The sequence below is a fragment of the Rhamphochromis longiceps genome, linkage group LG12, assembly GCF_057381845.1.
Source record: "Rhamphochromis longiceps isolate RC_006_pf linkage group LG12, R_longiceps_female_GT1.1, whole genome shotgun sequence".
NCBI classification, from domain to species: Eukaryota; Metazoa; Chordata; class Actinopteri; order Cichliformes; family Cichlidae; genus Rhamphochromis; species Rhamphochromis longiceps.
In genome coordinates, this window is record NC_140568.1 from 6,283,603 (window position 1) to 6,307,151 (window position 23,549).

The window sequence follows — 23,549 nt, forward strand, 5'->3', positions numbered from 1 at the left end:
CAAACTTTTTCAAGCGAGGAGGGGAGTCTGACTTCACAAAGCCCGTTTTCATGATGTGGGTGATAATGAACGTTACAATATGGCTATTGAAGATGGCCTGCTTCCTCTTGCATACGTCACACATACTATCAAATATCTACAACAGTGCAAATTTTCCTGATCGATCAAAACACTTGCAAACAATTGGCAAAACTACATCAGCTCACTTTTGAAGTTGTACGGTGGACGAGAAGAATGCAAGTTGGCGATGGACAATTGTCTGAATAGATGCCGACATCGAAAACTCACATGCCTGTGCATTTAACAGTATATATTAATTAATTTGGCATGTTTTAGGGGTAACATTAACTCTGCGTACTGTGTCACACAAATGAATAAAGTCTACCGTGGCACGATGGCTCGAATGAAAGACAAAAGTAAGAGGACAAACCTGCACTCTGCCCCGCATAGCTCTGCTTGGATGTAGGCACCGGGTTTACTATCACCTTCTTAGAAGACAAGTTTGAGCTCAGAAACATATCGAGCCTAGCCCACATCTCTACAAAACACACGCTGTGCCACCTAAATGTGCATCTACTCGAGGAGGCTTCGCAAAAAAAAGGGAAAAAAAAGAAAGAAATGTATGTGCTATAGTAATAACAGTTTGCGCACTCATTAACACTACAGACTGTAACTGAGACGCGACATCAACAAGCTTTTACGAAGAGGAGGAGGCTATAGGATGCTACAGTACTAGTGCTACCTGAACATGCTACAGATTGAGACTACAAAGATGGAGGACTGATTCACATTAGCACAAAGCAGGAACCAGCTTTGCTGAGGAGCTCTACCCATTTCAGCCCACAGAGCTGCTTGCAACCAGCTGTGCCTGGAACCAACATTTGATTATTTAAAAACGCAAACCAAAGGTTGTGTGTGTCTGTGTGTCGTTTGTTTTAGGAGAAATATTGTCTTCACAAATGTTATGAACCATTTTTAAAATGACAGAAGTACCATCTATGCAGCTTGATGGATCAAGTACTTAGTAAAGCTGGCTTATTGTGTGCAGAGGAAAGCACCCCATCTGTAGTCAGTTCCTGTCATATGAAACACACATACAAACATACTCACACACATTCGCTTGCACAAGTGCACAAACCCTGAAGTTAGGAACGATTTCTATCATCACACGGCACTAGCGTTTTGATAATCTTAGAGTAAGAGCTGGGATTGCATACTGTAGCATACATCTCCTGGGAGAGGCGCCCTTCATCAATATCAGCTCATTTGTTTTTAACCACACATGCATCCACACACAGACACACACTCATACACACTGGAATAAATTTTCAAACTGGTCAAAAAATAAAAAAAAATTTACAATCGCATGCTTTTTAACGGAATGTAAGAAAGCTCAAACCAGAGCTTCGGCTACAGCTGGGACCAAGCTGAAGCCAAAGTGTCTCCTTTGCTTTAACCAGGAAAAGCAGAGACTTAAGAATTTTGTTCTGGTGGAATTTCATAGTGTTCAAACCGTTCTCACCATCACCAAGCCATTAGTCTGGTAACAGAATTCTGAAGTGTTTTGACACACAACTGTAACGTTATGATTAAAGGGACAGCTGTCCCTTAATAAAGGACTAATATATAGTTTATCTATATAAATAGATAAACACACACATACACTTTATATGTTTTTATATATTATTTAAAATATATTCCCCCATATTAAGTGGGAGCTCTGGACCTAGTCTATTAGACCTCTGGCAACAGACACCTACTTAAAACTGACTACAACCTCACATTTCGACTGATGTCCAAATGACATATGCCATTCACACCAACAGCAAATGCAAGGTGATCAGACCTTTAAAGTAAGCTGCATTCAAAGCCTACAGTGTAGCTGTGAAACCAGTATCTATTAACATTTTCCATCTTCCTCTTCCCACTCAAACTAATGGAAAACCTGCTATTGTATTCTCTAAAGCAGGGATTCAGACTAGTTCATTTTATCTTGTATTACCATAATTTCAACAGAGCCTTTAACAACATACCAGTCATCGCTGCTCTTCAGTTACATTGCATGTGACGGAGCAGTATTTTGGTGCAAAGAAGAATGCCAAGCCTTTGGGGAAAAAAAAAAGACACTCTCTGCCATGCTTCTCTATAACATTTAGATAACCTGGATAAGAGATCCTTGGAGCAAAATTGTGTATATTTTGTACTTTTAGACAGGTAGACTTCAACCACAATAATTTGGCAGCTATTGATTTGGCTACAAAATCCACAGAAAAGTGCAAATATTCACTTTATTTTGTTTTTGTGACATCTTGAGTTTCTGACCTCTTTATATCTGTTCTATGCACCCATGCTTAATAAATAAGTTAATAACAAAACTCAAACATAACTCTGAAAGATCCCCTAGCATAATCTGATCAAAGTGCAGCACCCCAGCAACAACGGAAGGAGTGGAAGTGTTTGATAAGGTTCAGATAGCAGGTTCTAGATCATGGTCTTGTGGGGCTCTTCTTCTAGCTCCGAGTAAGCCACTCGCACATAAAGTAATAGATAGACTCACACACACAGAAACACTCGCATAGAGTCTAGCTTAGATCAGTCTGGCCTCTCCCTCCATGTCTGGCGGTAGATCACACACTCCTGTGAAGTGCATCTCCTTTCCCTTGCGTGCCTGTGCAGTGCCAGCTTTGGCCCCTCGCTCCCCCAGGCTGGGAGAAGGCTGTTGAGCCACAGGGTCTGGTGACGTCCCACGGGGGATTCCACCTGCCCGCCTCTCTTTCAGGAAGACCTCTAGCCGGCGCAGCATCTGCTTGGGGTTCTTTTTGGCAAACAGCTCCACCTCTGAAGGTTACGAAATACAGAAAATGTGAGATTTGCGGAGGAATGGTAATATGTGTTTTTTCCAGTGTGGAATTCAATGGATAGACCCCTAACTTAGACTAAAGGAAGACTCTTGACATTTGGGAAATCCCATATTTGCTTAGATGCTGAGTGTTGCTTTCAAACAATGATACCAATCACATATTTGTCTCTAAATATGAAGCCAAAAGCTGCAGCTTAGGTAAGAGGAAAACTATCAACGGTGTGTGAAACAGTTCACTAACCAATAACCAATTATTGAAAAAGTTCAATAATCTCATCTGTGTTAAGGATATGAAAACAGAAATGTAAAAATCACAGGTTGCCATCTGACAAAAGGCTTTGTAACAGGCTGACCTTGGACCTGTATTTTTTATTTTTTTTTTACTTTGCCCTTTAAAGCAGATTAATTTTCTGAGGTTTCCAGTCTTTGTGCCAATTGGCTTCTGACTGCAGCATCACAAGTAAGAGGTAGCATTAGCGTGATTATAAGCACAACCTTTCAGAACAAAGCCAGAGTCAGCGATGGTCTTCTGCTGGGTCTTCCACAGTTGATAAAGGTGCAGATACGTGGCAACGTAGAATTCGTTCAGCACGCCGACCACTTGCTGACGACGATTACACTCCCTGGTATGAACAAAACACAAAGGACAGAGGGTGTCGTGACACCCATCAAACACACTTCTGAAAATGGGATAATTAAAAAAACAAAACAAAACAAATATGAGTCTCACTTGGACAAGGCCTCCTCTCTTAGTACTTGCAGAGCGATGCGGGTCATGTTGATTGACATCACACTAAATGGAAAGTTCTAAAACAGACAAAAACACAATGAATTATTGTTAAAGCAGTAAGGGACAATCATTAAATCAAATGAACACATTTTCCCACTTTGGCTTGAACAAGCTGCCTTGTGAGAGTAAATTTTACTGCCAGGTAACACCTGTGTCGGGTGTTGTGATAATTTGTAGATGTCTCTAGCCAAGGGTAGAGTCTCTGGGTCCATCACAAAATATAGAGTATGCATCAGTCCCAGGAATCCAGTGCCACGTAGGTCAGTGGCAGGGTCTGTACCTGCAGTAAAGAAAGTAAATAAAGGCAAAGCAGCATGATGTTAGCACAGGAGTGATGTCATATTATTAATTATGAATTGAGAACTACCTTTTTACAACAAAATAGAGAGTGTCTTACCCTGAAAGCCAATGTTTTCCCAGTGTACGCCATACCGTGGACAGTCCAACTTGCTGCCAATCAGCTTCTTATAAATGGTCTGGAGGACACGCATGTGGACCGTTTGGCTGTTGTCAACAGGGCCTGTGTAAAGAAAAGTAAAACACACATGTGCAAAAGACCCAATTTTTGTTTTTGGAAACACTTAAGGAGTTTTAACTACTTGTGTGATGTTTAGACCAAACAGACCCTTCTAACACACACTCACACTGTGCAATGGCAAAGACGAGATCTCTCTCCTCCAGGAGCTCCCTGTGAAGTCGCGGAGGTCCAAAGAGGAAGTGTGTGATCGCAGCCAGACCAGTCCTGCGAATGGTTGGCTGGATGTTCTTCTGCAGGTGGACATTGAGGAAAAATTTGAAAAAGTGTACTCATTAAAACAATGTATTTATTTGTTTTCAAATGCATCATCATTCTCATACTTTATATTTTTCTATTTACTACACTTAAGACTAGTGATTTTTATGAATAAGATCTAATTCAGATTTCCTCTGTTTGTCATTCTACTTTCTTTGCAGTTTTGTTTTTAGCATTCCTTACCAGCAAATCCCCAAGGTCTGTGGTCTGAAAGTACTGCAGGGCTTCATTGAAGGGGATAAGTGGGGTTGGGTTAAAGTCCTCAGTGAGAGCTGGGAGATCAATATTACAGTTATATTATTATACCATCAACTAACAGACCAAAAATCAGCAAAGTCATTATCATTCTCCTACAAACGGCAAGATTTATCTGACCTGGCTGGGTGTGCTCTAGAGCCTCCCACTCCTGCCTGGCCTTTTCCAACTCCACATTTTCCTTATCATCTGTAAACAAAACAAAGTTGAAGAAAGAAAACGTGCCAATTCAACAAACAGCTTCATTTGGTTCACAGCTTTAACTTAGCACTCCAACAGGGTGAGCTATTTTGCTATGGTGACGTCCACCCAGTCAATCCCCTGTCATGAATCCTTCTTGTCTAACAGACCTGCACCCTCCAGGGTGCCTCCTGTGCTTCCTAAACCCAGGCAACCATAACTCCTGGGTCAGGTGTTACCTGCAATAATTGCTCTGTATCTAGGACGCGCGTGCACACACACACACACACACGAGAAGAGGATGAGAGACAAAAATCAAGGTTGTTCATGTTACCTTCAGGCTTGGGCTGGTCTCCAGCTGCCAGGGTTTGCAGAAGACCATTCTGTTTTAATGCTGAAATCTGGAAAATAAAATATTTGGAGACATTAAATTCAAGGAAGTGGCGTGCTGTTTGAAGTCAGACAGTAACAATAGGCTTTAATTACCGGCAGAGATCTGAGTGGTGCGCTGCCATTGGTGTGGTCTTTGACATTATGACCAATAACCAGTCCATTCATGATCTATAAAGCAAAAAAAAAGAAAGAAGACAATATGTAGATTTTTTTAAAAGGACACAACACAAGCAAAATCTAATGAGAATGAATCAATGAGAAGTGATTTTTAAGTGTACTCACAGGCTTATGATTGGAGTGTCCATTGGTTATCTCCTCTAATGGTTTACATTCATGAGACAAACCATTTAGACCCTAACAGCAGAGCAGCAGCAGCACAGAACAGGTGCATCAGAAAAACACAATGTAAAAACAGTGCAGCATTCACCCCCTCCATGACAGAGCAACACATTATTACTGGAGGCCATATGCAATTCCTGAAAACTAATACACATATGATTAAAAAAAAATTTAAACAGTGAAATATTTAGTATAATAGGCCAAATTAAATAACAGGTATCCTTTTGAAAGTGGCCTGCTTGGAAACATGCCACTTTTACTGGGATGCTTCTTGTGTGAGGCACACTTATGCTTAAAAACTATGAAAATAATTTAAGGGTGCACATCCACTGGGGAAAATGGCAATAACCTGACTTATGTTGCACCGAAATTGCAAACACACTTACTGATCCAACTGTTTACAAATGAAACTGTACACAAGGACAGCAAAGAGGCCAGGGAGTTAGAGGTAATGTTTTGGCTAGGAAACCAAGCTGGGGATAAAGGAAATGCGCTGTCAGCTGCCACTGATAACAGAAAGGACCTTGACCTTAGACCTTAGGTTAAACACATAAGACATAAGGACTTAAAGCACATCATGTGACATTAAACAAAAGTGCAGGGCAGGAAGGGAAAAATGATTCCTCTGAGAACAATAAAAATCTCCGTAGCAACAATGGTCAGACGGCAGTACTTCTGTTTTGTTGACCAACACGGCAGGTGCTGCTTTCGGTTTTAATGGTTTTAAGTTCCTGTAAATCTAAACACTGGAATGAGATTAAAACAAAGGTCAAATAAGGTTACCTCAATGCGGGAGGCGACATCAATGTCTTCTTCCATTGCATGTGAGCGCGTTGTCTGCTGAACTTGTTTCTGATCCTGGCCTCTAAAGACTTCTGAAGTCATAAACTGAGATTGGCTGATGAGTTGATGCAAGGGCCACCATGGCTTCAGCTGCACACACTTATAGCTACTGCAAGTATCTATGCGTTTATCATTTTCCCCTCATATATGTAGACAACACGACATCCACAGTCACCTGGTCGATTTTAGAAAGGTGTCGCCGGCAGGAAAAAAAAGTGTTGTTTGAACATCATATTCACGCAAGAGCAATAGTTGTGTGGTTTTCGATGCCAGTCTAACCACGAGTATGGATGCTGACAGGAATCTACAGATATCAGTCCACGAGAGCTGACTGGAGGAAATGGCTACCCATCAATACACAAGTTGCCTGGAAACCTGCCTCTTTTCTCTCCACCACTGACCAGCCCTGCTCTCTTTAGCCCCTCCAGAGGTGCCCGAAACCTGAATAATGACATTCCTGTTCAGGGCTGGGCTCTCCCTGTCCGAGACACTTCATCACTTTGGCACTTAAGATAAATCCAAAGTATCCCAGGCAGTATTCACAAGCACCGAAGCAGCCCTACGTCTCTGGCCTCACGTGAAATGGCATCGAACATCCGTACTCCAGCTGTGCAACGAGATGTGGGGTCATGAAGAGTTGTTGTATGGCAGGAGACACTGTGTGAAAGGCAGTGGTTTAAAAACGCAAAGTTAATAAATGGCTACACAAAAGTAACAGAAAAACCAACCAACAGGCGACAAAGACACAGAATTATGGGTTCTTCCCAGCACGTTTGGCTCATCATATCAAAAACAATAAAACAAGCAAAGGTTCATCACGTATCCTTTAAGTCACAATACATCACAACACCTGGAACAAAAATAGTTCACTTATGCGTTTACCTGTTAGGATGGGCCAAATTATTTTGCTGTGAAAAAAAAAAATCTAATACCTGAACTGAAGACCCTGTTTCTTCCAATGTTGTCTCTGTGTGGGAGGGTCAGAGTATATTGGTGTAAAATAAATACCTCCTCCCAAGCACTGGTTTTCATACTTATATCTCAAGAACATTTTCAATGCATGACTTTAACTACTCTTTTCTTTTTTCCTTCTTTCTTTTTGTTTACTTTTTTACAGCGTAATATTGCTACTTTTACTAAAGCAAAAGCTCTGCACACTTTCCCATCCGTTTAAAAAAAAAAAAAAAAAAAAAAAAAAAAAAAAATCACAGCAATTTTAAAATAAAAGGATAGCACTACAGAAATCAAACACACAGCCGCGACAAAAAAAAAACAACAACAAAAAACTAGCGAATAAGTTCAGCTTAGTGAGGTGACAGCTGCCTACAGTAACGCTCCGCCGCTCTGACAGCTACCATTATCTGTAGCAACCGAAAAGCTAGCATTATGTCAGCTAGCAACCCCGCAGGCACAAAGACGCAGCTACAGCTTCACCTCAAACGGAGAATGCCACGGCGCATATACTGCATGCAAGTCCGCCGAAATTTACGGCAAACACCACAACATTTTAATTCGTATATAAAACAATCACCTGCATTTAAGGACTCCAGTCCTAGTTAGGTTTTGACACACGAAAAGCCAGCTGCCAGGCTAACTAACGGGCTAGCAGTAGCTCTGCTGAACTGTAACAGGGATGGAGGGGGGGTCTGTCCCCAAATCCAACAGCAACACGAGAATAAATCTGCTTTTGTCTCAAAGTTCCGGCAAATGCAGCAGAAACATTGCGTCCCGCGGCCTGTCTGAAAATATTACGTGATATGAAGCATTTTAAAAGTACCTCAGTTTATGATTGTTTCTCCCTCCAATCTCAGCTTCCCTTCCCCCTGTTGTGTCGAAAAGTGATTGTCTGCCAGAAAGTGATTGCCGTCCGCGGGAGCGCGCGCAGCTGCTTAAAGCTGCAGCGCCCGGATTACTTGCGTTGCCAGCTACTTCCGTGCAACTGATATAACGTGGGGGAAAAAAACCCAAACACATTTATGCCTTTGTTATTAGGCAAAGGTATGCATTTATGGAGCTTTAACGTTTCTTGTAACCGAATTATGACGCTTATCAGAAGGTTGCTTTCAGTGTGTAGTGCAGTCACGAAAGACTACACGCATCACGATGGAATAATTAATGCCTACAGGTTTAGTATGTCTACTCTCGTTGTTCATATTTGTTATAAGACTGTCGAATAGTAGTTAAAACAATAAAGACCTATTGTGCCAGTATCACCATGACTCTTTCTTGTTTGTTCAGAATAACGACTGAGAACATGGCATTTTAGCGCTACCAAAAAGTGATTGTGGCCTATAACTTGTCACTGAAACAATATTTCGGCTTCAAACTTGTTGGATATATTCCAGAAGGGTTACATGTGATATATTATATCCCAAAAACTCTCCAAGAACTGCTGAATAACTTGTACAGGAACAATAAAACTGATAATATGCAATTTCCAACCTGCCAAAAAGTGATTGTGGTCTATAACTTGTCACTGAAACAATATTTCTGCTTCAAACTTGGCGTATGTCATTCAGAAGGCTCATATGTCAAATATTACATCTCAAACAGTCTCTTAGAACTGCTGGATAACCTGTAAAGGAACATTAACATTGATAATATGCCATTTTCAGCCTGCCAAAAAGCGATTGTGGCCTATATTTTGTCACTGAAACAATGTTTCTGCTTCAAACTTGGTGGATGTCATCCAAAAGGGTTATTAATTGAAACGAAAACCAAAAACAAATAACAATTACATCCAAGTAAAGAAGAAACCACCAGTTAAAATAAACTAACAAATAGACCAGAAACAGGGGGTATAGCGGAAGCTCAACACCAGTAAACCATGGAACAACATATATATTAATTCTTTGCATACAGTAACTATGCTAACATGTTAGGAACCACAAAATAATTGAATAATCCTACAAACAAATTGCAATCAAAGCTGAACTCTAATGTTGTGAACAACACAGAAACACACACAGCAACACGAACATAAATTAATGAATTAATAAACAAATAAACAACCAATAAATGTCTCCTATAATATTTATTGGTTGTTTATTTGTTTATTAATTCATTAATTTATGTTCGTGTTGCTGTGTGTGTTTTTGGTTTTCGTTTCAATTAATAAGTGCTGTATTGGAATGACATTTTTATTACCGTTTGTTTTGTCTTTCCTATTACTTGGTATTCCTAATGTGTTTAAGCAGATCTCCTCCCACCTGTTTCCATTTGGCCATTATCCTTTTTTTGTATTATTTTTGAATTACAACATTTTTGAAATTTGACGTTTTATGCACAGGTTGAAAATGACATATTATCGGTATTAATGTTCTTTTAAAAGTTTTTCAGCAGTTCTTGGAGAGTGTTTGGGATATAATATGTCACATGTAACCCTTCTGGATGATATCCAACAATTTTGAAGCAGAAACATTTTTTCAGTGACAAGATATAGGTGGTAATCACTTTTTGGCAGGCTTAAAATGGCATATTATCAATGTTAATGTTCCTTTAAAAGTTATTCAGCATTTCTTAGAGACTGTTTGGGATATGATGTGCCACATATGATCCTTTTGGATGATACCCAACAAGTTTGAAGCAGAAATATTGTTTCAGTGACAAGATATAGGCCACAATCACTTTTTGGCAGGTTGAAAATTGCATATTGTCAGTTTTATTGTTCCTTAATGGTAATTTAGCAGTTCTGAGGGACTGTTTGAGATGTAATATTTGACATATGACCCTTCTGAATGACATCCACCAAGTTTGAAGCAGAAATAGTATTTCAGTGACAAGATATAGTCCACAATCACTTTTTGGCAACTTGAAAATGGCGTATTAATGGTCCTTTAATAGTTATTCAACAGTCCTTAGAGACTGTTTGAGATATAATGTGTCACATGTAACCCTTTTGGATAACATCCACCAAGTTTGAAGAAGAAATAGTATGTCAGTGACAAGTTATAGTCCACAATCACTTTTTGGCAGGTTGAAAATGACATATTATCGGTATTAATGTTATTTTAAAAGTTTTTCAGCAGTTCTTGGAGAGTGTTTGAGATATAACATGTCACATAGGACCCTTCTGAAAGACATCCACCAAGTTTGAAGCAGAAACATTGTTTCAGTGACAAGTTATAGACCACAATCGCTTTTTGGCAGGTTGGAAATTGCATATTATCAGTTTTATTGTTCCTGTACAAGTTATTCAGCAGTTCTTGGAGAGTTTTTGGGATATAATATATCACATGTAACCCTTCTGGAATATATCCAACAAGTTTGAAGCCGAAATATTGTTTCAGTGACAAGTTATAAGCCACAATCACTTTTTGGTAGCGCTAAAATGCCATGTTCTCAGTCGTTATTCTGAACAAACAAGAAAGAGTCATGGTGATACTGGCACAATAGGTCTTTATTGTTTTAACTACTATTCGACAGTCTTATAACAAATATGAACAACGAGAGTAGACATACTAAACCTGTAGGCATTAATTATTCCATCGTGATGCGTGTAGTCATTCGTGACTGCGCTACACACTGAAAGCAACCTTCTGATAAGCGTCATAATTCGGTTACAAGAAACGTTAAAGCTCCATAAATGCATACCTTTGCCTAATAACAAAGGCATAAATGTGTTGGGGTTTTTTCCCCCACGTTATATCAGTTGCACGGAAGTAGCTGGCAACGCAAGTAATCCGGGCGCTGCAGCTTTAAGCAGCTGCGCGCGCTCCCGCGGACGGCAATCACTATCTGGCAGACAATCACTTTTGGGCACAACACCGGTAATTTCGAGTGCATCTTGGGAATTGTGGTTTCCTGTCCGACTCTATCTTCATTACGTCATCGCATTCTCGAGCTCAGGTATACAGGATCTGTGGGACATCGAGACGCCTTCCGTTACCTTTGATTCTCGCTCCTTTTTCTTGCTCAATATGTAGTAAAAAATAAAAAATAAAAATCTATTCCGAAAAGAAATAAAAAGGAAAAACGAAAACAGAAATAATAAAATAAGGTTCTGAAAATTCTAATTTACTTTTGACTTGGCACTTTCTCCCTTTCTATAAGATGAAAGAATGCGCCTAAAATTCAGACTTCAATTTAGACCACACGAGGGCACACAGATGGAAATGGGTTTGAAAAAAAAAATCAAGGCTGTCAGTGCCAAGGAGATATTTTTTTCTTTTTTTAGTCTTCCTGGTTACACAGCTTATCTGCACTGGATAATTTCCTCTTTCCTATCCAAGAATCCAAGAATTTTTTCTTTTTAGTGAAAGACTATCTCTAAATGGCTACAACTCACATTACATCTACTTACCCCTGGAACATTTGGTATGCGGTAAACAAGCTGCACTTGGGGATGCTATGCTTTAAAAATTTAAGTGCATGCAGTTATATGCAACCAAACTGGACCCCCGGATTTCTCAAAAAGCCCTATGGGGGAATTTGAAAATGGCTCCCATTTGACCTCACACTCTAAACTAAGGCTTTAGTGGCATGACATAACCGCATCATCCCGAGTAGCACAGGTTAATATATTTTTTATTAGAAATGGGAAGTCAGACCTATACTCTGCAATTAAACTAATCCAGGTCCCTGCTATCTGCCCTGCCAAGAAAATGAGCAGTTACAAAACATTTTGGATCAACTAAAACTACACAGAATAGGCAAAATGTTACACAACTGGCAGTAATGGAGGAGAGATTTCCTGTTTGGGCTGAAATCCACTGTTACTTGATCTTGGGGAATGTGCTGCTGGCTCGCATAGGACTGCTAGCTGCTGGACTCCTTACATTTCGGAGTGGCCAAACACCTGCTCATTCTGGCAAACGCTCAGCCTGAAAACTCATCAAGGGATAGGAAGACATTTTTCATGAGCTACATTCATCACGGGTTTAAAAAGAGCCTCTAAATCCATCCATCGCCTCCCCGTCAAAGAGGAATAATTCTTATCATTATTGCTGTGCTATTTAAAAGAGGAGTTTTGGTTTCATGTTGAGCTTGGTGTTTTACTTGTGTGTGTTTTTTCCGTTACTGGGATTTGAATTTCTGTCATTTTTTAAAAATCTCTGTGATCAAATAAAAAAGTCAAGCAAATGGCACTTAAAGTGTTTAATGTTATCTGTTTTTTCCCAACAGGAAAGAGCAGAGAAATCATTCATCAACAGCATAATAAAAAGCACAAAAACACACACCCTAATGATTCTACTGTCATTTATTCAACACCGCTTTATGTTACAATAGCTCATAGCCAAATACATCTGCAAAATATCAATAGATAAAACAATGAAATAACAGTGCAATTTCGCAGAAGAGGTAGGGGCAATAAATGACTGTTTTCTGCCAAAGTGGGATGATGATGATGATGTATGAATATGTCAGAAAGCATACACTGACTTTTGCAGAAGGTCTTACCAGGACGGTGAGTCATTGAGGCCAGTGAAATTGTGACATGATTATTATTTTTCTATTTCCTTTTACAGTTTTAAATTGTTTTAATATTCATTTTTTACATGCTTGCTGATGAGTACCTGAATCAGACTTAAAACATTCTGTTCAAGGGGAAATGACTAAATCGTGTTTTCCCAAAAGAGAATTCCAATCTCTGTGACTTTTCAAATTTAACAGATAAATTCTCCAAGCTTGGCCTGATCAAATTTAGAAAAGAAAACAACAAGGAGTGAACAACACCAGAGCCACAGGTGAAAGGTCCAACCCAGACTCTTAAGATCAGTAATCCACAAACCCAACATTGCAGTTTATAGTGGTGTGGTGCTGGATATACATTTTAAATGGCATTCAGTTTCTCTTCACTTTGCAGTTTAGTGTTCACTTTGTGATCAGAACTCTTAAAGGTGTTATTATGTGCTCTAAAAACCCCACAATTTTATTATATGACTGTCGCCTGCCTTTAATCAGTAGCATTATATTTACAGGGCACTTGTTTGAGACTGAATCTCTCTGAAGGATTTTAGCCTAGTTGTTTTAAAACACCCAAAAAGGGACCTGAGACACTAAAAGCCAAAGGCGATTCCTAACCTGGTTAAAAACAATGAAAGCACACAGTCTGTAAGACTGGTGTTAGAGACAATCATGGCAGATTTTCTATTTTTTAGGGAAAGAAAAACACACATTTACCGACTGCAGCAGTTTAAGCAGATAAATATGAGTTTTGTTTTGGGTTTTTTCTTTTGTAAATGAGCAGAGGCTACTTTTCTGCCACGTCTCTGGTGCCAAAGCTCAATAGACATCCAGTGTCACCAGGTAGGAGACATCTCCACGGAAACATTGTTAGCCATCCTTTTCCTGAGGTGGCTGGCAAAGTCCACCTGCGTCTGAGCGAGCACTTTGTTTATGATTGTCTTTGGGATCCAGCCCTGCCAATAACAGAGACAAAACCAGTGTCAGTTTGAATCAAATGACGCTTTTACACAAATCTAATACCAGTGAAAGGGAAGATGCAAACTTGATCATTCATACCTTTAGATCTATACTTAGTAACCAGGTGAATTTGGTCTTATTTGGGTCTTCAGCGCAGGGCTTCATAACTATGCAGGTTGGCCCGTTTTCCGCTCTGAGAAATGTAATGATTAACAGACAGTGTCACTTTAAAATAATCTGCACGCAAACAGTCTGTGCATCCATAAAGTAATGCCCCGGAGTGATGGCTCCCCATTGCTTACCTGACAACACCCCTCTGCTCAGGCATCTTTGGGTGCTGAGTGGACATTCCTGCCAGGAAGCAGGTGGAGCCTCGCCGCTTGGCACATCGGACACTGACAAAGTCCCTGGGTCCCACCACATTGCCGGGGGTCTCTGCGGATACCTCATGGGTGATCATCGTGTCCTGGCCGATCTTTTGGAGAATCTGGAGAATTCCAAAGTAAAGCATCATTAATTAACATTTCTGGATATATTTGTGTAACATGTTGTAAGTGTACGCTTTTAAAATAACAGAATAAAAGAAGCAATAACCATTAATTTTTCAACTTTCTTACTTTGACTTCTTTCACATTTGGGTTCCACTCCCCCATTTGCTCCATATTTCCAACTAGCTCTTTGTAAAGATCATCAGGATGTTGCTCCAGCATCACTTCTAGCTTGAACACCTTCCCGACATGAGGTAGCACTTTGCTCAGGACCTTGTCTCCATTCGCCTGCAGAAGAGAGGGAATGGGGACGAGAAGTGTTAAAATGTGAAGTTTCATAGCGGAGCTAATACAAAAACACTTGACTTTGATGCCAATAATGTATGCACGCACAGCAACAGTTTCAGTGGTCCAGCCGTCCTGCTCGCTGAGGATTCTGATGGCCTTTTGCAGTGCATCTTCACCTTGTTTCAAATAAGACATCTCCTCCTCATTGTAACCCTCTTCTTTAATCTGAGAACCTTAAAACCAAATTTCAATTATCTGAATTATACCTGTTTATGTCTTATTCTATGATTAAAAAAATCTGATCATGCATGACCTTTTTTTTCGCATTACAGTGACTGAAACAATCACAACAACTCACTGAGAAGAGAGTTTCGACGGTGGACTTGGCTGATCCAGTTACTGGGGCCTGGACCTGCCAGCCTGTACAGCTCATGATGAATGGCTACCATGGCATTCTTCCTCAAACCTGGAAAGCGCAGACAGAAAATACTCCGTCACTGTACCAGAACTTCCAGAAGGATTATCGAACAACATCTGTCTTCATTTTTTCTTTACTCATCAGGCTGGCATGTAGACTGCAACTTGGAATTTGTGGATGAATTTGTGGATTCGTTCACTCACCTGTCATATTCCTCATGTGCCGATAGGAGATGCCAGCACACAGTTTAAAAGTAGCAGGCAGCATTTTCAGTTTCGAAGAGCGATGAGAAAAAACTGTGTGAAGGCAAGAAGATTGCAGAGATTCAAACTCTCTCTGAGCTGTGAATGTTTTAAATGGCCCAGCTCCTGGGTCCATATATATAGGAGCACTGCCCACAAGGCCGCCTTGCTATCACTGTGCAGATAAACACACACACATTTCACTGTACAAATGGCCATGCCACCAAGGTTGCATCGCGCACGCAACAAGAATGCCCCACACTCTCACAAACACTCTGTGGGATTGTGTCCAGCATCCAGGCCTCCTCCTCGCTCACTTAAGCAGACACAGACATTAGTATATCAGTGGGTGACACTGGGAAAAAACAGCCTTTCGTCAGCAATGAAAACACCCAAAAGAGAGGTCAGTGCGAGAGACCCTGAGTGACTCATGCATCCCTTCATGGCCCATTACATGCTAAACACTCTCTGGAATTTGAGGGCAAAAATTTTCCATTCAGTTAGGCTTGTTTCTTCTCCCAGTATGACTGAACCCTGAATGGTACTTGGAAATATAAATGAGTGAAATGATCAGACATTAACTTTAATGTTGTGCTTGGAGACTTTGGGCTCCCTTTAACAAAAACAACAGCAAAATGTGTTTGAAGATGGCTTTAAATGGACAATGTTCGTAAGACATCTGCTGTAAAGGGTTTTGCTCGTGTTTTTAAGTCTCAGAGACCTTAACTGCAAAGGTTTCAGCTATGGATAAATAGGGTGGATTTTCATAAACTATCTCAGTGGCTATTTCTGAGAATCTTTTTAAGGTTTTTAGGATTTATTGTTGTATATTTTTTTCTACAGAAAATGTTTAGACCACATTTAGCTATGTCACCATGTGGGGCAGCATTGTTCCTTATCAGTGAGCAAATAAAAGGAAGATGCACAGGCCACGGCCCTGTGTTTCTTCACACTCTACATTACATATTAAATGATTTCCCTTTGGGAATTTTTATTTACGTTAGGGCAAAAGATAAAAAAAAAAAAAAAAAAAACTTTTAAGAACAAAAATGGTTGATTTTGCAACAATATGTGTAAAAAGCAAGCATTAAAACCACATCTATGCACTGAGCTGTAGTTATCCAGAGCAAAAAGTAACCCTGAGGTCGAAGGAAGTACGTAACTGTGGGTGATTCTGACAAAAATGCATATTCTGAGTGTTTTGACTGTGAAGAAACAGGGAGAGTGTCAAAATGTTTTGTTTTGTTCAAGTGCAAACTGACAGGAAGTATGAATAACAATTTGCTGCTGAGAACTGAACATCCTTAAACATCTTTTTTACATTTACAGTATTTATCACGGCCGATATTCTGACAACAGCTCATACAAAACAGATGTACAGAAGCGTTCCTTATACTAGGAAAACTGACTTTGTATAACATACTTTAGGATTAAACAATAATAAGAGAGCAATAAAATTTTAATGCAAGCAACCAAACTTCACTATGAATCTTTTGCCGCCTGCCCATTACATCACACTTTTCTTGAAAGTTCTTCCTGAAGGCTTGGTTAATCATCAGATGCTGCACCACCATCTGTGAAAAACATATTTTATCAAACTGCTCACGTGTTTCGTGAACCTTGCTTGCTTCTTCCAAGAAAAACCCTGGCTATCTAACAGAAATATTGCCTCAGTGGGCCCTGCACGTCAAGCATGTGCTCAGAGTCACGGGAACAGTCAAGTGAGTTGCAGGTCATCTGATTAGTGAACAGGAACGCATGCAGAAAAAAACCCCTAAAAAATCACCACTATCAAATAAATAAATTACCAAAAAAGCCCTAACCTACAACCTTGTGTCCCTCTGGCTTGATGACAGGAATCATCTATCAGTCCATTTGGCCTTCTGCAGGGTGACTTTTTTTTATTTACCATGGGAACACACACTCCTAGTGTCTTAACCATTTCTGGGCCACAGTGGACACAGTGCAGATTCTAGGCTGGTAAAGGTTAAGGGGTCAGACTCTATGTCTTAAAAGAAGGTACATTTCTGTAAGTGAAATGGTAAATGGCCTGTATTTGTATAGCGCTTTACACTACATTCAGTCATTCACACACTGGTGATGGCAAGCTACATTGTAGCCACAGCTGCCCTGGGATGCACTGACAGAGGCGAGGCTGCTGGACACTGGTGCCACCGGGCCCTCTGACCACCACCAGTAGGCAACAGGTGAAGTGTCTTGCCCAAGGACACAACGACCAAGACTGTCTGAGCCAGGGCTCGAACCGGCAACCTTCCGATTACAAGATGAACTGCCAACTGCCACGATCGCCCCAGTGCTCTAGCTTTTGATCCTGGAACAGGGAGTCATTACTAACTGATGAGATGTAATGCAGTTTTAACATTTCGGCTTAATATCCTCAACATTTGTTTGACTTGACACTAGGACAATTTTTTTCTTCCTTTTCTTTAACTTTCATATCATATGGATTGAATACTTCTGCATAAATAAAGGTATATGAGATACATAAAAGGCTATGCGAAAAGATGTTGTGCTCATTACTCAACCTCCAGCATTAAATTTCTGTTCTTGTGAATTCACAATACTGAATAAAATCAGGACCAAAGTGGTGAATAACGTAAATATGTGACATGTACTGGATGTACAGTTATTCCCCTAATAGTCTTGGAAAAAATAAAGTTTTCATAGAACATTGTTTATCATTATTACTTGCTTTTATTTAGTTTAATCTCTTTATGCTATTTTAACTTGAATTTTGTTCTTCAAAAGTGTCGTATAAATAGGGTTGCCAACTCCCTGAAAAATAAATAAGGGACACCTCGTGGCCAGGGCCGGGCAACCCAGTTCACCCTTCCCAGTGTGGTGAATTTTGTAGCTCTTTTTTTTGTGTGTGAAATTATTTTTTAACCATTTGACTTGAATTTGATTTAAGCAGATGCATATTCTTTGTGATATGACCATATGGGAAACAAATGATCATTTAGCCATTTATTTTTAGCTCAAAATGACAACATTAACACAGTAAAACAGGTCTCTTTCTTAAACAGAAGCCTGTCATGCTTAACTTTTGAGAATATAAGTAAATCTTTCTTTAAAAGAACTCTGTCCTGCTTAACTTAAAATTATATAAATTAATAGAAAGCAATAGAACGAAAAATATTCTTGTAACAGCGCACATTTAGTGCATTTAGTACAATTGGCTTCAGTTGAGGTATTATTTCAGCTTTTCTAATGCTAATCAGCTGCTCCTGTTTGTAAACCCACTTGTTCCCATGATTACGCATCATAACTCATCATCATTATTAATCTATGTATTACTTTTATGTATTAGTGATCTATTTGTTGTAATCATCTATCCTTGCAGTTGTTTATTACACAAAATAAATTATATTATCACACTTCTGGCCACATAGCGCTGATATTCACTGCACATGCCCATATTAACCTTAACCAGAGGGTTTAAAAAAACAAACCAGTGTTTACATACCATATCTGCTTCTGCCGTGGCCTGGTGGACAAAAAATTGGTTAAGGGTTCCCCGAGCTTTCACGCCCCTCGTGTTCTTCATGTGCCCACCACTAGAAGCATGCCTATGGAAAAAGTGCGCCGGCACACAGTGCAGTGCGCTTTAAATGTGTTATCATGCATTTTCCCAGCCAGGTGTTTTCCTTTTCCCATTCCTCCTTATACTTTTGCAGCCTTTTTTTCCTTCCTTTCTCTGAAGGGAACAAACATTGCTGCTCTAATGCTGGGCTTACACTGAGACGATTTTTGAGTCGTGCGACCGATTTGGTGATCGGACCGATTTTGGCCCTCATCGTGCATCGTGTAGTATACGTGGGGTAACGAGAAGCGATTAACACCTCACGACCAGCTCCCGATCATCAATCGCTCGTGGGGGTGTCACCACAGCCGCTCACACTGCTCAGCGCAAACACTAAACGCCGTGAAAAAGATGGAGCAGCACAGCTGTGCAGCGTGTGATCTGGACACAAGCGATGGAGGCACAACTTGTAGAACTTTGGAAAGCTCATCCGAGCCTTTTCGATGTGGCATCACAAAATTATCACGACCACAACAACCTGAAAATAGTTGGATTTACATTGCTGCTCAATCACAGCTGCCTGATCAATGTTTTTCATTAGCAATTTAGCAAAGTTGATGGTGGTGGTGTGTCTGTGTGAGTGAAAGACACAGAGAGAGAGCGACAGATTTTCTGTTATAACCTTCATTTTATGGAGGCACAGTGTGAGCACTCAGGTCGCATCAGAGCATCGGGCCGTATAGTGTGAGACCCTGCATCGTGACCTACCAACTTCTAACCCCTGCGAGTCAATCGTGCAGTTTGAGCAGGAGCTGAATAACGTGACTGAAAAAATCGCACAGTGTCTGCCCAGCTTTAGGTGTACTGTCATCCGAGACTTGCACCGCAGTGTCGGCGTTTGTTTCCCTGTTGGCCATGCTTCTTGTTGTGGTCACCTGTTGTCTTCCGGTATTTTCTCCGCAAGCGACCTTTCCTCGACCAATGAGATGAGCGGTAATCTGAATTGTCATACTCGAATTGTCATAAGTGTGCTGTCAGCTCATTGGTCACAAAGCAGGAGAGGGGCTGGGAATTATGTTTTCAAACAAAGTGTTAATTCCATAAACATTTATAGACTACTTTTGATTCTCACTGTATTACGGGACAAAGTGCGTCCCTTATTAGCTCAACACGGGACGTGTACTTTTGTTTCTAAATACAGGACGATTCCGTTTTTTAAGGGACGGTTGGCAACCCTACTTATAAATAAACCTTACTTACTCAGTGCTTCTATAGGAATTAAGAGGGAAAGTAACAGCCAGGTGCTGCAAATCAATAAACTTGATTAGCTGGGTATCACAAAGTATGTTACAAGGCTACATCTAAGACTCTGCAGTCCTGAGTAAGCATGTTAAAAATGAAGGTTTATTAATAATGGATTGGATTTATATAGCGCTTTTCAAGGCACCCAAAGCGCTTTACAATGCCACTATTCATTCACTCTCACATTCATACACTGGTGGAGGCAAGCTACAGTTGTAGCCACAGCTGCCCTGGGGCAGACTGACAGAAGCGAGGCTGCCATATCGCGCCATCGGCCCCTCTGGCCAAGACCAGTAGGCAAGTAGGGTAAAGTGTCTTGCCCAGGGACACAACGACCAGGACAGAGAGCCCTGGGATCGAACCGGTTACAGATGCGATTCCCAACCCCCTGAGCCACGGTCGCCTCTATTAGGCTACAGTACAATTAGAGAAAGATTAAACAAGTATGCTTTTGTCTTGTTTTTTCAGAGGGAAGAACACCGTAGTGTGTAGGGACGGCACCTTGCTCAGGGGTACCTCAGGGTAGCCGTTCAGTGGATTCAAACCCGCGACCACTCTACCTACTGAGATCTCAAGAGAGCTGTGCATAAACAGTTGCCTGCAAACCTCAATGAACTGAAGCAATGCTTTAAAGATTGAGCCAAAATGCCTCCACAGTGGAAAATGGAGGCATCCACAAGGAAATGAAGCTATGATAGAGTGATATTAACACAATGTACGCACTTAAAAACACAAACTCTGGCTATGGATGAGGCCTCATAATGGTTTACAAAATATATTTTTTACACATTTTGCCCCTTCATTTTGTACTCACATTTAAACATCTACATGGCCTATGAGAACTTAGTTACTGCACAATGATTCTCTGCATTTATTTGCCTGTAAAATATTACACTATGGGAATGCAATATTGCTGATCATCTGTTTGTAAAGGAAACATTAAAAACAAACCTCAATTAGGGTTGTCAAGCTCATACAGCTGCTTTTATCTTAAGGGGAGCCAGACCATTGAAACTACACGATGAAAGCATAAAATTACAGTCTTTATTATATTTAATATAAACAGTTTTTGTTAATTTACTGTAGACTCACAAATAGTGGAAGAAAAAACAAGAACTTTCCCAGTATTTGATTGTTTACCTGTTAGTTAATTACTGCACTGGGCAGTCTTAATCAATAACGCACTAAAGCTATAAAAGTTAAAAATCTATGCACTACTTTCCAGAAGTGTCCAGTTGACCAGGTTTGGAGTCTTCGCCTGGCTGATTCTGACCCCTGGCCTTATATTTGACACTGGTGCCCTAAATGACAACATTCTTACAGCATAGTAAAGTTGTACGAATGCAGTATATATCACAAAAAGAAAAAGTCTTTGCAACCAGCACAGAGCAGGCAGGGAAATAAATAGACAAACTGTAGAGTACTCAAACTATAATACAGAGTTTATTGGGACTTGAAGGACACAGTGGGTTTGGCTTTCACATGCACTCAGCACTTTGCTGTATATCACATTTAAGAAGGAAAATTCCCTCATTGATTCACTCCTCTCCATCCTTTTGCTCCTCCTTCCCTTCACTTCCAACAAACCATGTGAGTTTGTGTGTATTGGTGTTGACACGTTCCCCCAGCGAAGCAAACAGAGCATGACAGTCAGAGAATAAACAAAGTGCTGATATTTGTGTGGGCATTGTCTGAGAGCTCATGCTAACAAGGAGGCACTTCAGTCTGATTCAGATTTTTTTTTCATATCAAGTACGCAGAGGGAAAAAAAAAGGCTTGTGTGAGATTGGTAAGGACGATTAAAAAGTATTGCATGGACCAGCTTTCACTACCTCAAACAGGGAAAATACTACATTCTTAAATTAACAAGAGCCTGAACTCTTCCTCCCTTTTAACTGGCGGTGCTGCTGCGAGAAGGCCACTTCTATGCGCGGAGATCCTCTGGTGTCTCCCTCTCCTCCTCCTGGCTCTAGCATGACTGAACTGGACTCATTAAGGGAAAAAAAAATCAAAAGGCAAACCTTTCACATAGCTGTGTGTCCAACTGTAATCGAAGACACAGGGTATCAAGAGGAAGACCCTTTAGATTTGTGAGGCATTTTTGAAGAGCGAGTTGAGGGTAGGTGTAAGAGGGCTAAAACATAACATAACCTGAACAGCAAATGTCTATGCAGCAGTATCTTTTTACATGGACAAACAAAAAGGCATAGGGAGAACAAGAACACTTTAGTTTTGGATGTAGAAAAACAAACGTCATGTGACAATATCACGACAATAATGTGCCTTAATGATCAGAGGTAAAACATTTTCATTTGGTAACAAAACAGCATGACATTATTTGAAATTGTGCAACTTGGTCAGGCTGAGTGCATGTGTTCCTCTCCACTCTGTGGGGACTGTGCAGAAAATCTGAGCAAAACCGAACAAAACAAAAACAACAAAAAGAAAAAAAAAAGAAAAAGAAAAGAAGTAGAGTTCTGTTTCTGTACAGCATGTTAATTAGTTTGTCAAACTCCACATAATCTCAAATATAAAGTGACACTGTAAAATGAGGGAGGGGGGGACGTCTGCGTGTATATGATGGTAACATCAGTGGAATGAGGTATGCAAAAGCGAAAGGGATACAGCTGTCCATACTTACACTTGTCCATGCAATGAAAACACAACACGAGTCTCACAATTCTGAGGGTGCGCGTCGATCTGATTGTGTATGTACTGTATGCATGTATGTGTGCTTTAAGCGGTATGATATGTCTGCAGGCTCATATTTAGAGAAAGAAAAGTGTCGAAAAGGGATCACGCATTGTGATCCTCCTGTTGTTCCAAACAACGGCTAAAAAAAGCCTAAACAAAAAACCTTCAATAAAACCCCAAAATTCAACAATGACAACAGTATCACAAAACTAAACCGTAATCTTTGGCCTGAGTGTACGGCAAGGCAATGTACATTTATGTGTTGAGGTTGTTGAGGTGATGTGTTCTGAATGTTTAGGAGTGATCTGAGGTATGGCAGGTGAAAAAACATGTTAAAGTTGTGCAGATGGCGACACCTGGGGAGGCGGGGGCGGGTGCTGTCGATAGATGGAGAGATATCGGTACGAGATACAGGCCAGAAAGAAAGTACACGACTGAAAGTGACTGGAAAAAAAGATAATCTTTTCTTCTCTTTTTTGTCTCGAAAAACAAATAAACAAATAAACCAAAAAAAAAATAAAAATAAAAATTCACCAAGACCCCATCTTCGATTCCCTGTGGTGGTCTTTATTATACAGTGGATCCCCTGAATATTAGCTTGTTTTCTATCCTTTTTTTTTTGTTTAATTTCATCACTATCAGTGGCTCTGTTCTACAGTCCAACAATCCTGAGGGTAGGTAAGGTTTGTCTAAACATTTCCAAAAGTCTCTGCAACACTGACCATCCTACTTCAAATGCCCAGGACATTAGGGCA

General features: G+C 40.3%; 2 protein-coding genes across 4 annotated transcripts; both read right to left on the minus strand.

Annotated features, from left to right (window-relative positions):
- Positions 1 to 926: 926 nt before the first annotated feature.
- Positions 927 to 8,339, minus strand: LOC146656710 (ELMO domain-containing protein 3-like). 2 transcript variants are annotated; one of them, XM_085424475.1, is made up of 13 exons: positions 8,231 to 8,339; positions 6,394 to 7,110; positions 5,554 to 5,625; positions 5,365 to 5,439; positions 5,213 to 5,279; positions 4,819 to 4,887; positions 4,627 to 4,715; positions 4,295 to 4,418; positions 4,048 to 4,170; positions 3,800 to 3,930; positions 3,591 to 3,667; positions 3,356 to 3,483; positions 927 to 2,838 (listed from the first exon to the last, which is right to left on the minus strand). In XM_085424475.1, exons 2-13 carry the CDS (start codon positions 6,493 to 6,495, stop codon positions 2,588 to 2,590), a joined length of 1,308 nt encoding a protein of 435 aa, XP_085280601.1. In that variant the 5' UTR covers positions 6,496 to 7,110; positions 8,231 to 8,339; the 3' UTR covers positions 927 to 2,587. The 2 variants fall into 2 exon arrangements, with proteins under 2 accessions (XP_085280601.1, XP_085280602.1); XM_085424476.1 differs by lacking the exon at positions 8,231 to 8,339 and adding an exon at positions 7,985 to 8,139.
- A 4,266-nt stretch (positions 8,340 to 12,605) lies between these two features.
- LOC146656711 (steroidogenic acute regulatory protein, mitochondrial-like) lies at positions 12,606 to 19,877 on the minus strand. Of its 2 annotated transcripts, XM_085424478.1 has the most exons (8): positions 18,742 to 19,877; positions 15,216 to 15,308; positions 14,953 to 15,060; positions 14,700 to 14,827; positions 14,436 to 14,594; positions 14,121 to 14,305; positions 13,918 to 14,011; positions 12,606 to 13,814 (listed from the first exon to the last, which is right to left on the minus strand). In XM_085424478.1, the coding sequence occupies exons 2-8, from the start codon at positions 15,277 to 15,279 to the stop codon at positions 13,695 to 13,697; spliced, it is 858 nt and encodes a 285-aa protein (XP_085280604.1). In that variant the 5' UTR covers positions 15,280 to 15,308; positions 18,742 to 19,877; the 3' UTR covers positions 12,606 to 13,694. The 2 variants fall into 2 exon arrangements, with proteins under 2 accessions (XP_085280604.1, XP_085280603.1); XM_085424477.1 differs by having other exon boundaries at positions 15,216 to 19,877.
- Between the last annotated feature and the right edge of the window lie 3,672 nt (positions 19,878 to 23,549).